Source organism: Portunus trituberculatus, chromosome 42 (genome assembly GCF_017591435.1).
Source record: "Portunus trituberculatus isolate SZX2019 chromosome 42, ASM1759143v1, whole genome shotgun sequence".
NCBI lineage: Eukaryota > Metazoa > Arthropoda > Malacostraca > Decapoda > Portunidae > Portunus > Portunus trituberculatus.
The window spans coordinates 27,811,369-27,826,368 of record NC_059296.1 but is presented as its reverse complement, the minus strand read 5'-3'; the positions used below and the strand labels follow the sequence as shown (position 1 = coordinate 27,826,368).

The 15,000-nt window shown below is 44.2% G+C and overlaps 1 protein-coding gene across 2 annotated transcripts in view; it reads left to right on the top strand.

The window, feature by feature from the left end:
• Nucleotides 1-15,000, top strand: part of LOC123517619 (transmembrane protein 272-like) — a 274,354-nt gene that overhangs the window by 220,693 nt on the left and 38,661 nt on the right. The window contains exon 1 of one of the 2 annotated variants that reach the window (XM_045277901.1): nt 12,075-14,094. The exons of the other annotated variant lie outside the window; for it this stretch is intronic. Coding sequence (XP_045133836.1) covers nt 13,021-14,094 — 1,074 coding nt within the window. The 5' untranslated portion in view covers nt 12,075-13,020. Of the gene's footprint in view, nt 1-12,074; nt 14,095-15,000 lie in introns of those variants that run through there. 2 annotated transcript variants of the gene reach the window in all.

Below are 15,000 nucleotides of genomic sequence, written 5' to 3'. Positions count from 1 at the left end.
CGGTCCGAGTGTAGGTTGGGCTTCCTCACTCGGGGCAACGGTTTCCTAAGGGGTGGGCTTTGAGATAGGAGGTACCCACAAAAAGTACCCCCCTTTAGCCCAGAAATTCCCGTGAAAAGCCAACATGGTATAAATAAAATAAAAATAAAAGAATTATAATGCAACTCAGCTTTCCACAGTATTATGGACACAAAACAATGCGTCATATTTAGAAACGCTTCCCTTCTTTCTCTCTCACCGTGATCATTTTCAAAGACCATGGAGACGATTAGCTGAGTTCTAAAGAGTATTTGTCCAGTTTTTAATGTAGAAACCTTGTTAATATGTCACTAGAATTATAGAAACATCCTTAAAAACCCGTATCACCTCAACTAGAACCTAAAGAGTATTTATCCCTTTGTTAATGTACCTTGTTAACATGTCACTAGAATTACAGAAACATCCTTAAAAACCCGTATCACCTCAACTAAAGCCCTTTGAAGATTGTGAAGGTGCTGTGAGGCGCGGAAGTGTTTCAGAATATGGGTTTACGAATGACGCCCCTAGGAGATGTGACGCCCCGGACAATGGCGTTAAGGAGTAGCACGAACCGTCACTAACAGCAGAATTCAATAGAGATACAAGGCGCCATTTATTGCACGATTCAATGGGTGTACAAGGCTCCATTAACTGCAGGATTCAAAGTACAAGGCTCCATAAACAGAAGGATTTAATGGAGGTACATGGCGCCATTAACTGCAGGATTCAATGGGTGTACAAGGCTCCATTAACTGCAGGATTCAAAGTACAAGGCGCCATTAACAGAAGGATTCAATGGAGGTATATGGCGCCATTAACTGCATGATTCAATGGGTGTACAAGGCTCCATTAACTGCAGGATTCAAAGTACAAGGCGCCATTAACAGAAGGATTTAATGGAGGTACATGGCGCCATTAACTGCAGGATTCAATGGGTGTACAAGGCTCCATTACTGCAGGATTCAAGTAAAAGGCGCCATTAACAGAAGGATTTAATGGAGGTATATGGCGTCATTAACTGCAGAATTCAATGGGTGTACAAAACTCCATTATCTGCAGGATTCAAAGTACAAGGCGCCATTAACAGAAGGATTTAATGGAGGTACATGGCGCTATCAACTGCAGGATTCAATGGGTGTGCAAGGCGCTATTAACTGCAGTGATTCAATGGGTGTACAAGCTGCCATTACCTGCAGGCTTTAATGGCTATAAAAGGCTGCAGGGTTGAGTGGCACGTTCAACAGGTATGAAGTAGGCACGCCTCCTTGCACCCACGCTGATTAAATTTGCTTTTTCTCTCGGCATCATTTTCCGGGATAAAGTTGATGTGTATTCACGGATTTTCACCTCATTTTCACATTTTTTGTTAAGTATGTAATGCATTCATCCTTCCTTCCTCTCCTGCTCTAATGCATTCTAGCACCACCATTCAGGTTTTGTCTTTTTTTTTTCTTCTTCTTGTGCGGGGTTTTTTTTTTTTTTTTTTTTTTTGTGCGGGTGAGAGTGTCGTTTTTATTTTATTTATCCACGAAGAATGGATTTTTAAGTAGCAATGAAGTAGTTGAGACGAAGCCTAAAGTGTTTTGTTGCTTTCAAATAATAGATACAGAAGGATACGAAAAGTTAAATATTTACCAAGCGCACCTCGCCATTCACTGTTAAGCCTTTTCATTACTGGGACGCATTTTCACAGTGAGTTTAGGTACCATTAGACGATTTTATTGACATTAGGAAGGGTTTATGGAGATCAGAAGATTAATAAGCGGAATCTTCATCATTTCAATCCCCACATAAGTTTCCGAAGCTGTATAAAATCACTAAATAGTAAGCAGAATGAATATGAAAATGCGTCTTAGTAGTGAAGGGGTTAAAAAAGTGAATTATACTTAGGTAAACATAGATAATATCCCCGGTTGTAAAGAACAGCTGCTACATACACAGGCATTCCCGAGGCATTGACCATTGACCGGAGTGACTCTAGGTAATTGTCACAGACGTACACAACACACCAAATTACATGATTGTCCCTTCTCTTACCTCTCCTATTCTGTCCTCTAACCACAAACGAGCTAAAGCAACACTACCATGTACACGTAACGACTGAATGCATGATTGATTGATTGATTGATTGATTGATTGATTGACTGTCTGACTTATTCATTCACTCATTAATTCATCCCCTCAAAACGCTACAACTTCGTCATAAGTCACCGTACATTCATCACATCATAATCAACATCGCTATCATTGCTGAACGAGATGGAAATTAAAAAGTAACACAAAAGAAAACTGCAGCAATACTATATAATGTTTCCCTGACACTCAGACACTCGTAGCTTGAATATTATAAAACTTTAGCCGGAGCAGAAATCCCAGACACCACAGAGGGTTTCTTTAACATGAGGCCTCCTACCTGAGAATAATCACGAATCCTTCTCCATAGCAGAATACACCACAAAAGAAAGGACCTCCAATGCTATACCTGGAACCTCGCGGCTAAATCCTTATGAATCTCGCACAGGAGTATAAGGAACACCACAAAGGATCTCTTCGGGTACAAAGAGAAGAAAAAAAACGCTAATCTAATATGAAAAATGTGGAGCAGCCTGTCTCGCGGATCCAGCCATTCCACCTATATTCACCTGTCAAAGTGAAGCATTAATAATATCCACCTGTAGTCCACTATTTCTGATTCATACCCTTGTGGTGACGTTGAGTACAATATTAGTGTCCGTTCTGCCGCTACATTGCATTACCGTTGTTATCTTTCCAGGTGACATTAACCCATTCAAAATACCTGCCAAGTCATCACTCATCTTACTCTCTTATTTTCATCATAACTTCATCACCAGTCTTTAAAATCTCTTCGGAAAATAAAAAATTTAAAAAAAAACTTCCTCCACAATTCAACACGCATCTCAGTTCTTTGTCTGTCTAAGTAATAATCTTGTCTCTAAATAATATGTAAATCTCATTCCCACACCCTGTCTTCGTGTTTACAAATTTTCTTGGTCGTGGAATTTATTGGAATCTATTCAGCCAAGTTACTTTTTCTTCTTTTTTCGTACTCGTCCAGAATGACAGAGTTTTAAAATGGGTGGTCTAAATCTTGCGACAAAATGCAAATGTGCTCTATTCATGGCCAGGTATAAATGTAATATTACCTGCAGGGAAGTCTTGTCTTTTTCTCCCCGTAACTTTTTTTTTTTCTTTCACTATTTCCCAATAGCAGGAGTTGGCGCTTTACACGAGTCATCTCCTGCCCTTCTTGTCCACTGCAGCCTTTCTTCCATCGCTCTTCCCTTCCTCTTACCAAGATAAGATAACCTCACTTTAACATAACTTAACCTAAATTAGCTAACCTAACAATCTAACTTAATTTAACCTAACTTAGCATAACCAAATTTAATTCAAACTACCCTAATTCAACCTAACTATAGCTTAACCTAACTTTAACCTAAATTCAAATTAACCTTACCTAATGCAACCTAACTAACAACTTAACCTAATCTAACCTAACCTTTGTTTTTACCTAACTTAACCTAACCTAACTTTCCTCTATCGCTCCCATTCTCTATACAACTGCTCCCTAACTCTGTCTCAACACCTCACCGTCTCTTCTTCGATATTTTTCAACAGCTTTCCCTTATTGTGGAGTATGGTGCTTCTCCACCAATGCAGGCTGGTAACTAGTATATGCTTTACAACAACTGGACACACCACGGCAAATATATTGAGGAGAACATGGTGTACTAATGTAAACTCAAACTTATTTATTTTTCTTTTCCACGAGTAACTGACATGCCATACTAGTTGTGTGTGTGTGTGTGTGTGTGTGTGTGTGTGTGTGTGTGTGTGTGTGTGTGTGTGTGTGTGTGTGTGTGTGTGTGTGTGTGTGTGTGTGTGTGTGTGTGTGTGTGTGTGTGTGTGTGTGTGTCTCAGTGTCGCAACAATTCGTGCAACTTCTCGTGCTGCTGCAGAGGTGTTGATGTTTATGATAATAATAATGATATGCTAATGGTGGTGGTGGTTGTGGTGGTGGTGGTGGTGGTGGTGGTGGTGGTGGTGGGTGGTCAAGGTCAAGGTATGATTACGCCACACAATTGGAGTGTTTTATTTTCACATGACACCACCATCTTCACCACCATACCATCACCACCATCATCATCACCATCACCACCATCATCATCACCACCACCACCACCACCACCACCACCACCACCACCACCACCACCACCACCACCACCACCACCACCACCACCCTGCTCAACCAGTCACCGTGCCGCACAAATATCGTATTTTCACGCGATGAATTGTTTTGACACACCTTAATAAGAAAGACGTTACGCTGACTCGATCAATTACACCTGGGAAACACACACAACATTGGACTTGACTCACCTCCATGCAACACCTGGATAAACAACCCTCACCCCACCTAAACACACACACACACACACACACACACACACACACACACACACACACACCATGGACCTTCACTTTCCATGCAACACAATTATCTTCCCCTGATGAAGATTACCTACCCTACACTACCCTACCTTACCCTTACCTTTTCGTACCCTACCTTACACTACCTACCCTACCCTACCCTACCCTACTCTACCCTATCGTACCCTACAGTGCCCTAAACCAATCTAACCTAACCATGCAAGCCAATTGAACCTAAATGCTAACCTAACCTCCCTCACCAAGCTAACCCTGACTTAACCAAACCTCTTCACACACATCACAGAAATTTGTCTCCCCTTCCCGCAACACTCCCTCTTTCCCCTCACCAGGATAACGGTGCACCAGGGACACTGCCGCACCACAAGTCACGGCAACACCACACCACCACCACACTACCACCACACTCATAACACAACTCCACCTTCGCCTTCACTATCCTACATTTTTACTTTGAACTGCGTAGTGTAGCTAATCACAAATGGTCTCGTAGGGGCCAACAGGTATATTGCTGTTCAGTGTTCATTCTTCACCTGTGTTCCTTTGTGTGCTAAACAGTATATAGAATGAGTTTAACCCCTTCAAGATGGGACACATTTTCACCTTGAGATTTGTGTACGATTAGATTACTTTATTGACATTAGGAAGGGTCTATGGAGGTTAAAGGTTAATGGCCATAGTCTTCACTGTCTTAATTCTCTACGTGGGTTTCTGAAGTTATACAAAATCACCAAATAGTAAACAGAGTGAATATGGAAACGAGTTAAAATGCAACCAAGGTAAAATGGTTATGATGCAAAGTATTCAGCAGGTTTATCTTTTCTCTTTTTTTCAAATCATCTTCATTATGAATGTTCAATACATTCAAAATATATTCTCTCTCACGAGTATTTTTTTTCCAACAAAGAATGAGAGACTAAACACTCTTACGTTAAAAAAAAAGATTACATAATAAAGCGCCAAGGAATAAAAGACTTAACAATAGAGAAAAATAAAACCATACGAGAGACAAAAAGGTGATAAAAAACGGCATAAAAAAATAATAGAGTAAAAAATGCATTAACTTTAAATTATTCTTTATCGTTTCCACAATAACAAATGACAAAACTCGTCACTTCACACTGCCGCCATGCCTTCCACACGCAACAGGACCACCACCACCACCAGCCGCCCCCGCCACAGTACACCACATATAATTAGCTATTATCCAGATTAATACGACTCGCTTTGGCCATATTACAACCACCTCGATACCAATTACATTCCTCGCCTTCAAACAACCAGCAAATAAAAGTAATTACTGACCGGTGTGGCGCGGGATTAATTAGTATTCCCACAAGCTATGCACTCTGTCATTTACACGCTCATTCCACGTGTATTCTAAACCTCACTAAATAAATTTCATTGCCTCATCTTTCTAGTTCTCTGTCTCTCCCAATTCCTCTCCCATCCCTTCATTCCCGTTCCTCGTTCCCTCTTTCTTCCGCTCCCCTCTCCCTTCTCTCTCTCTCTTCCTTCCCACACCGAGGACCCCCACCACCCAATACCATCCTCTCCTCACGCTCAAGTGTATTCCAAACTCCATCAAACAAAATGCATTGCCTCATCTTTCTTGTTTTCTGTCTGTCCCAATAAAAGGAGATAAAAAAGACATGTGACTAACTGGAAGGATTAAATTGTGTTCCTTATGTGATCTACATGGAATAGTTCTCTAGCTGTCAACGTTTCTGTCTGACGCGAAAGTAAGAGACAGAGAAGAGAGATATATGAGAAAATGTTTAGCTGGTGTGGTCTGGAATGGTCCTCTATCCATCTATTTCTTTGTTAAACGTGGTAAATAGATATTGATAATCTTAGTTACTTTCTTATTCTTCACAGTTCAGTTAAATTTACAACATTAGTAAAGAATGGAAATGGTAAGCACATAGGTCTGATGAGCAGGAACCAATAAAAACAGTCACTTTAGACCCAAATTACCAGTTTCTCCCCTGTTTAGACCCACAAACAGTTTATTCTAGCCCCCAGTTACTAGTTCAGACCCACAGACAGTCTTTTTAGCCCCCATTAACAGTCCAGACCTGCAGACTGGAAAGAGTAGGCACATAGGTCTGATGAGCCTAAATTCCTTTACGGACCATCGATTAAAGAGGAATGAAAAACTTGTATATGTTTAGCGACAGGAAAAAGAAGGAAAACAGATGAAAACGATATGTGATGTTGGGCTCGACTCACCTCCATGCAACACCTGGATAACAACCTGACCCCACCTAAACACATACACACCACGGACCTTCACTTTCCATGCAACACAATTCTCTTCCCCTAACGAAGATAACCTACCCTACATTACCCTACCTTACCTGATGTTTCGCTAGCATGACTTGGACTAAGACAGATTTTATTCCCCTTTCTTGGCTAACCTGAAGTAGATAAACAGCGTACATGAGTGTGTGAATTTCTTTTAACAAAATAATAACGAGAAATTTCACGCACCACCTGAAATACACACATGAATGCAAATTAGACAAGAATGTGTGAATTTCTCTTAACCCCTTCAGTACCATGACGCGCTTCCATATTCATTCTGCTTCCTACTTGGTGATTTTATACAACTTCAGAAAATTATGTGGGAGATTAAAATAGTGAAGACTTTAGCCATTCATCTTCTGACCACCATAATAGACCCTTCCTAATGTTAATAAAATGGTCTAATTGCACACAAATCTCAAGAAAAAAATGTGTCCCTGTATTGAAGGGTTAACAAAGGATTAGGACACATTTCACACACCAACAGATTTTTTTTTTTTCACGTAAGAGGGAGAACTACCAAGGGCAAAAAAAAAAAAAAAAGAATATTAGAAAACAAAAAAGCCCACTTGAGTTGTAGTCTCCACAAAAGAATCAAGAGAGTCAGTCAAAATTCAGGGATAAAAATATCTCGTAGGAAGATGGAAATACAGACACAGACAAAGAGTTCCAGAGTTTACCAGAGTTTACCATGTACTTGCTAGGAGATTCAACTTTCACTACACTATACTTCACACACCTCACTTGATCATAACGATGGAGAAAACTACCTACACCTTCCTTTAATATTGAGTAATCCTTCTGGTCCGATTCTTTAACCCTTCAGTACTGGAACGCATTTTTACCATGAGGTTTGGGTATAATCAAATCATTTTATTGACATTTAGAAGTGTCTATGGAGGTCAGAAGATTAATGGCCACAGTCTTCACTATTTCAATCCCCGACATAAGTTTCTGAAGCTGTATAAAATCACCAAATAGGAAGCAGAATGAATATGGAAGCGCGTCATGGTACTGAAGGGGTTAAGTCATCAGTAGACATTTTTTCTTTATTTTCCAGTCCTTCCCAGTGTCCCCCCTACATGAGAAAGAACAGAAAAAACAAGAGAGTAAGAGGAAGAAGGTGTACTATAAGGCTTCCAGTGTCTATGGGGGGAGTTTAATGTTTCTTGGTGTGTCAATGTGCTGTTAATCAGAGGAGGTTGGGATGAGATGCAGTGTGAAAGCTCTTATTGAAGGGCTGAGGATGACTGTCTTGTACTCTCACTCTCTCTCTCTCTCTCTCTCTCTCTCTCTCTCTCTCTCTCTCTCTCTCTCTCTCTCATTACTAAGCATAACATTAAAAACACCATTAAAAATATAACAAGCACCCGATATATGACTCCTACCTCAAGAGTCAATTAGGGAAAGTTATTTGGCTACTCTGTATCAAGTTACTCCTTATCAAAAGTGGGTTTGTGGAAGCTGGATACGTTGCACCATGTTGACTGTTTTTCTACTGCTAATGAAGGATGGATACGTAGAAAATTGTTCACTCTCTTCATTCACATACTCTTCATGTCACTTATACACGTAATAGCTGTTCAGAGAGAGAGAGAGAGAGAGAGAGAGAGAGAGAGAGAGAGAGAGAGAGAGAGAGAGAGAGAGAGAGAGAGAGAGAGAGAGAAAGGGGCGCTATACTGCAAGGCTGACTAGTGAGGTGTATTTAGCAAACGGGAAATACGAATATAATCCTGGTTTTTTTTTTATGGATTTAGAGAAGACATCTGACAGAACTGATAGGGAAGAAAGGTGAGATGTCTTGAAGTTTTTGTTCTTTTTATGTAAGAGGAAACCTGGCCAAGGGCAACAAAAGAAACGGATAAATAAAAAGGCCCACTTAGATACCAGTCCCCAAGCACGTCCGAGCGAAAGACAGACAAAGAGAGAGAGAGAGAGATGGTCAGTTGTTTGAGTGGGTGAAAAGTACTTTATCTCATGAGAACAGTTGATGACAGAATTGAAGGGGAAGAAATGTGGGGATATCTAGAAGTTGTATGGTGTAGAATCTGTAGAAGGTAGGTTGTCATAAACGGTGAAGACATTTTACAACACGAGAGAGTATCCCCTTCAGCCCATAAATTCCCGTGAAAAGCCCACGTGGTATAAATAAAAAAAAAAAAGAGCAAAGAGAGAAGGAGGCGTTGAGTGCTATAGGGAAGAAATGTGAAATGTCATGAAGTTATATAGTGTAGATGGAAGCTTGTCATAAACGGTGGAGACATTTTACTAGAAGAGTGGATAGAGAAGCAGGTGTTGTGTGCTGTAGGGAAGAAATGTGGGAATGTCATGAAGTTGTATAGTGTAGAAGATAGATGGTAGGTTATAATAAGTGGTGAGAACATTTTACGATAAGAGTGGAGAGGGCAGGGCAGTAGGAGGTGTGTGCTATGGGAGGAAGCGCCACGCCTGCATAAGCGGCATCAGGTGGGCAGCTTTTCCTGGAATTCATCATCCATCAGAGTATTGGAGAGACTTTTTACCATGATCACTTTCTCTCCTCCCTTTGCTTCCTCTCTCCTGTACTTCCCGATACGAGGAAAGGTGAAATCAACATGTTTCATTATTACTATTATTATCATTATTATTATTATTATTATTATTATTATTATTATTATTATTATTATCAGCGAGGGATATTTGTTATGTCTTCAGTATTTGTTAGTCTATTTCACCATCGACGTTCATTGAAGGCGGTCAAAAATCTATACTTTTTCTACTTTCATCTATGTCAATATTTTTTTTTCATCCTAATCAAAACTCGTACGTTCTTCCGCATCATATTCATCACCAAGGTAACTAACTATGTGTGTGTGTGTGTGTGTGTGTGTGTGTGTGTGTGTGTGTGTGTGTGTGTGTGTGTGTGTGTGTGTGTGTGTGTGTGTGTGTGTGTGTGTGTGTGTGTGTGTGTGTGTGTGTGTTTCACTGTTTGATCTGCTGCAGTCTCTGACGAGACAGCCAGACGTTACCCTACGGAACGAGCTCAGAGCTCATTATTTCCGATCTTGGGATAGGTCTGAGACCAGGCACACACCACACACCAGGACAACAAGGTCACAACTCCTCGATTTACATCCCGTACCTACTCACTGCTAGGTGAACAGGGGCTACACGTGAAAGGAGACACACCAAATATCTCCACCCGACCGGGGAATCGAACCCCGGCCTTCTGGCTTGTGAAGCCAGCGCTCTAACCACTGAGCTGTGTGTGTGTGTGTGTGTGTGTGTGTGTGTGTGTGTGTGTGTGTGTGTGTGTGTGTGTGTGTGTGTGTGTGTGTGTGTGTGTGTGTGTGTGTGTGTGTGTGTGTGTGTGTGTGTGTGTGTGTGTGTGTGTGTGTGTGTGTGTGTGTGTGTGTGTGTGTGTGTGTGTGTGTGTGTGTGTGTGTGTGTGTGTGTGTGTGTGTGTGTGTGTGTGTGTGTGTGTGTGTGTGTGTGTGTGTGTGTGTGTGTGTGTGTGTGTGTGTGTGTGTGTGTGTGTGTGTGTGTGTGTGTGTGTGTGTGTGTGTGTGTGTGTGTGTGTGTGTGTGTGTGTGTGTGTGTGTGTGTGTGTGTGTGTGTGTGTGTGTGTGTGTGTGTGTGTGTGTGTGTGTGTGTGTGTGTGTGTGTGTGTGTGTGTGTGTGTGTGTGTGTGTGTGTGTGTGTGTGTGTGTGTGTGTGTGTGTGTGTGTGTGTGTGTGTGTGTGTGTGTGTGTGTGTGTGTGTGTGTGTGTGTGTGTGTGTGTGTGTGTGTGTGTGTGTGTGTGTGTGTGTGTGTGTGTGTGTGTGTGTGTGTGTGTGTGTGTGTGTGTGTGTGTGTGTGTGTGTGTGTGTGTGTGTGTGTGTGTGTGTGTGTGTGTGTGTGTGTGTGTGTGTGTGTGTGTACACAAAGAATAATCACAAAAACATTCCAGTCCCTTCAGTAAGTACAATATAAGCTGCAATTTTTTCACCAATAAAACCCTTCAAATTAATGTGTTGTGACAGAGTGAACCAATACGATACTTGCTTGCTTTATTCTCTCTCTCTCTCTCTCTCTCTCTCTCTCTCTCTCTCTCTCTCTCTCTCTCTGTATCCCCTGCCACTGGTCAAGCGGGACCACCAAAGTACTGAGTAATTCAACAACATCACCATCACCGGTTATCGATCTCGCCTCCTTCGAACCCGATTACCCAGTACCGTCGACGCCTCACTCCCCTGCCACCTCGCGCAACCTAATCGCTCACGCCTACTGCCTTCATCACCGCCCACGTTGCCACAAGAAGTCTAAAACTCTGCCGGTGTACTGTGAACGAAACCCAATCTCTAGTCTGCTAAGTTCTGCAGGTGAAACTCAATTTGTTTTGCGTTGCTGAGATAGCGGTGAAGTACGTGTAGCGAGGTAACACGAGCGAGAAGAGGACTCCGTAGTTGTTAGATGATGCGTGGACCGAGAAGAGACTCATTAGTTGTTGGATGGTGATGAGAGGAGTTATGCGGCGTATCCCAGCAGCAGGAGGTTGACAAGATGGGATTTTTTTATGGTAACCCGGGAGACTGTTAAGACACCCAGCGAGACCACAGCGGGGAGTTGCCGCAAAGCATTTCATTCAGACGGAAGCTTAGCGGACGTCTCTCTCTCACAAACACAATGAGGACAATGACTGGTAAAGACTCACAGGTGTAGTTAATTAATGGCTGACAGGGAAGACAAATTCAAGCCTTATTACTACTGAAGAAAGTCAACGAGCTATACAAAACTTTACGCAAAACAGACAAACGGAGAATGCACGTCCTGAAGAAGCGGTGACGAATAATGGTTTCAGTGGGAACAGTGAGCTATAAGAAAGAAGCAGTGCCCTTTCATTATTCACTGAGACGGCAGATTAAGTTCCGCCCACCATCGTGAAATTCCGCCAAACCGATCATTACCTCACCTGTTTACCTGCACGCCTCCTTACTTACGTTGAGGGAAGGACACAAATCAAGGGAATTAAATGAGGTACCCTAGTCATTTCTCGGTTGTACGCAGATCATGTGGACTCTACTTTAGTTCTCGGAGCCACAAGAGAAGGAGACAGACAGACAGACAGACAGACAGAACGGCAAAGTCCCAGTACATGGATCGAAAATACTATAAGGAATGATAAAAAAATAATCATCTTAATCAGACCCCCTTTTGAGTCATGTTCCTGTGTAGCTATTTATCCAGCATACCATCTTCATCTTCCTCCTCCTCCTCCTCCTCCTCCTCCTCCTCCTCCTCCTCCTCCTCCTCCCTTATAGTAGTCCCTCGCAATCTGATCATCTGGGGAGTAGGAGAGGCGGAGGCACAGTGGCAAGGAGGGAGGTCAGAGGAGGGACGAAGAGAGGGAAGGGAGGCATTCAGTCGGTGGAGGAGGACTGGAAAGGGTAGTGGGCGGCAGTAGATGAGAGAGAAAAGTTCCTTGGTGGAGGGTCGTCTGTTGTTACGAAGACGGCGGACGAGGAGGTGGTGGTGTGGTGATGGTGGTGGTGGCGTTGTTGTAGTGGCAGTGGTGCTAAGGTGCTGAAGTGAGGTGCTCGTGTGGCTTGTGGTGGTGACGTGGGAGTGCGAGTGTGGTGTTGACAAGGCGCCAGTTGCTCTTTCCTGATTATTACGTGATGGTACAAGCAACAGTAGAAAATAATACATGTCCCTGGAGGGAAGTGTGTCACCAAGTACTTGTAAATAAGTGAACTCCCCGCACCCTCCTCGCAACTTCCCCACCTCCCTTACACTCCCAGAGGAGCAGGAACGTGCGCGAAACGGAACGAAAACTTTCAACTCAATTTTGAAAGCAATCGCTCAGCCGTAACCTTTCAGAAGAGGCAGGCGCAGCTCTCAGGGACGTGATGGCGCGCTGAGGGGTAACAGGGAAAGCAAACAAAACACTTATACGTATCAGCAAACAAGCGAGTCTCTTAAGCTGATCGATAATGAGTTAAAAAAGGAGGAACAGTAGAACATCGATTAAAAAATACCAATAAACGAACTTGGTAGTTGCTCCTTTTCTCTCTCACACACACACACACACACACACACACACACACACACAGACAGCAGGCGTGGGCAGGTAAGAGGAGAGAGTGAGCGTCTTGGCAGTGCAGTGGATGAAGAAGGAGAGGAGGCAAACACCACAGCGACGCGCGAGACCGAAAAGTCGTCATCATTAATGGAGGAGGCGGGTAGAGGCGGCGTCCCCCAGTAACATGTCGGGCCTGTTAAGCATCGGGTCCAGAGCGGCTAGTGTGCGTCGCCAACGTCGTCACCTCGCGTCCACCTCCGCCCACACCTCCCCGACGCACTCACACAGGTCGTCCCTCACCCATCTGTCCCCCGGCGAGTTTACCCGTCCCTCCGCCCACAGTGCCCCCGTCAGCCCAGCCCACACGCCCGTCTCGCCTAAGTCACCCCCGAGTCAAAAACGTCCCACTAACCTTAACCTCCTCGCGCCGCCCAGTGAAGCACCTCAGCAAGGGGCGAAGAGCGCACCAGCCACGCCCCACGATCGCTCCCGGTCGCGCAGTGGGTCAACAAAGGCGCCGAGGTCAAGTGGCGGGTCACCTACATTCGCGAGGCCCAGAGGTGGATCATCCGTTTTCGTTGTACAGTCAGAAAACGAATCGCCAACTTTGATAAGGGCAAGCAGGTCAAGGAGTGGATCGCCGCCCTTCGTCAGTGTGCAGACCGGTTCACCGACCTTCGTGAGATCAGACGACGGTTCACCTGTGTTCGCAAGGTCACATACTGAATCGCCTACGTTCGTCAGATCAAGAAGTGGATCACGCACGTTCGTAAGGTCACAAACTGGATCACCTACGTATGTAAGATCGAGAAGTGGCTCACCTACGTTCATAAGGTCACAAACTGGATCACCTACCTTCGTAAAATCGAGAAGTGGATCGCCTACGTTCTCGAAGTCACGTAGCGGGTCATTCAGGCGCTCCCGGTCCACCAGCAGGTCACGCACGCCCATCATCAGCAAGTCGTGCACGCCGTCCCCGTCTGAGGCGCAGGACGGGTCGTTCAGCCCCTCGCCGCCTTACCACAGGTCGCCGCGTGCCTCCCTCACCTCCTTCACTAGGTCGTCACCGTCGCCGTCTCCGTCATTCAGGGAATCGCCCACTCGCCACCCATTCTACCTCAGAGGAACCAGCGCCACCTCTTGGTCCTTCAGGGGTTCCTCCGCCACCACGCCCCTCAGCCCCGCGCCCCCCTCCACCTCCACCTCCTACAGCACCTTCGACTCCCTTCCCTGGGGCCTTAGTCACTTCCACCACCAGGTAACACTAAGCCACTCGCCATCGCGACTGTGACAGAGAGAGAGAGAGAGAGAGAGAGAGAGAGAGAGAGAGAGAGAGAGAGAGAGAGAGAGAGAGAGAGAGAGAGAGAGAGAGAGAGAGAGAGAGAGAGAGAGAGAGAGAGAGAGAGAGAGAGAGAGAGAGAGAGAGAGAGAGAGAGAGAGAGAGAGAGAGAGAGAGAGAGAGAGAGAGAGAGAGTGAGTGAGTGAGTGAGTGAGTGAGTGAGTGAGTGAGTGAGTGAGTGAGTGAGTGAGTGAGTGAGTGAGTGAGTGAGTGAGTGAGTGAGTGAGTGAGTGAGTGAGTGCGTGCGTGCGTGCGTGCGTGCGTGCGTGCGTGCGTGCGTGCGTGCGTGCGTTCCAAGTTCCTCCACTCAAGGCCAGTGGGCTCCGTGATGCAGTTCAGCTCGCCATCTAAAGGTTGTGAATTCGATCCCCGTGGTGCCGTCAGTGTCTTGGTGGCTGGATTGGCTGCTGTTTTTGCGCCGCGGGATAATTAGTGCTCTGACGTAACCCTGTGGCATTACTCATTCCATTTAGGCCTAGATTCTGAAACCAGCCCCGCCATTGCTCTCCAAAGGGTTCAACTGAAGTGGTTTTAAGGGCACTTTTTATTTATCTATTGGCAGAATAACAAGATTTCTACATTTTCAACATGATAAACACAATCTTGATGAGAGAGCAGAGCGTTTCGCAATAACGATTTTAAAGTCTTCCTATTGTTTCCGCTTAAAAAATGAGAGACGCACAAGCCAAAGTGTTCAAGTATTTTATGAAAGGATTCCACAATATCAACGTGAGGGATTCTTTCAATGTCGGTCGATCAAATGTCATTAATGTTATTGGCTTAGAGAATATTGGTGAAAGATTCAATTCAACTGAAACTAAACCT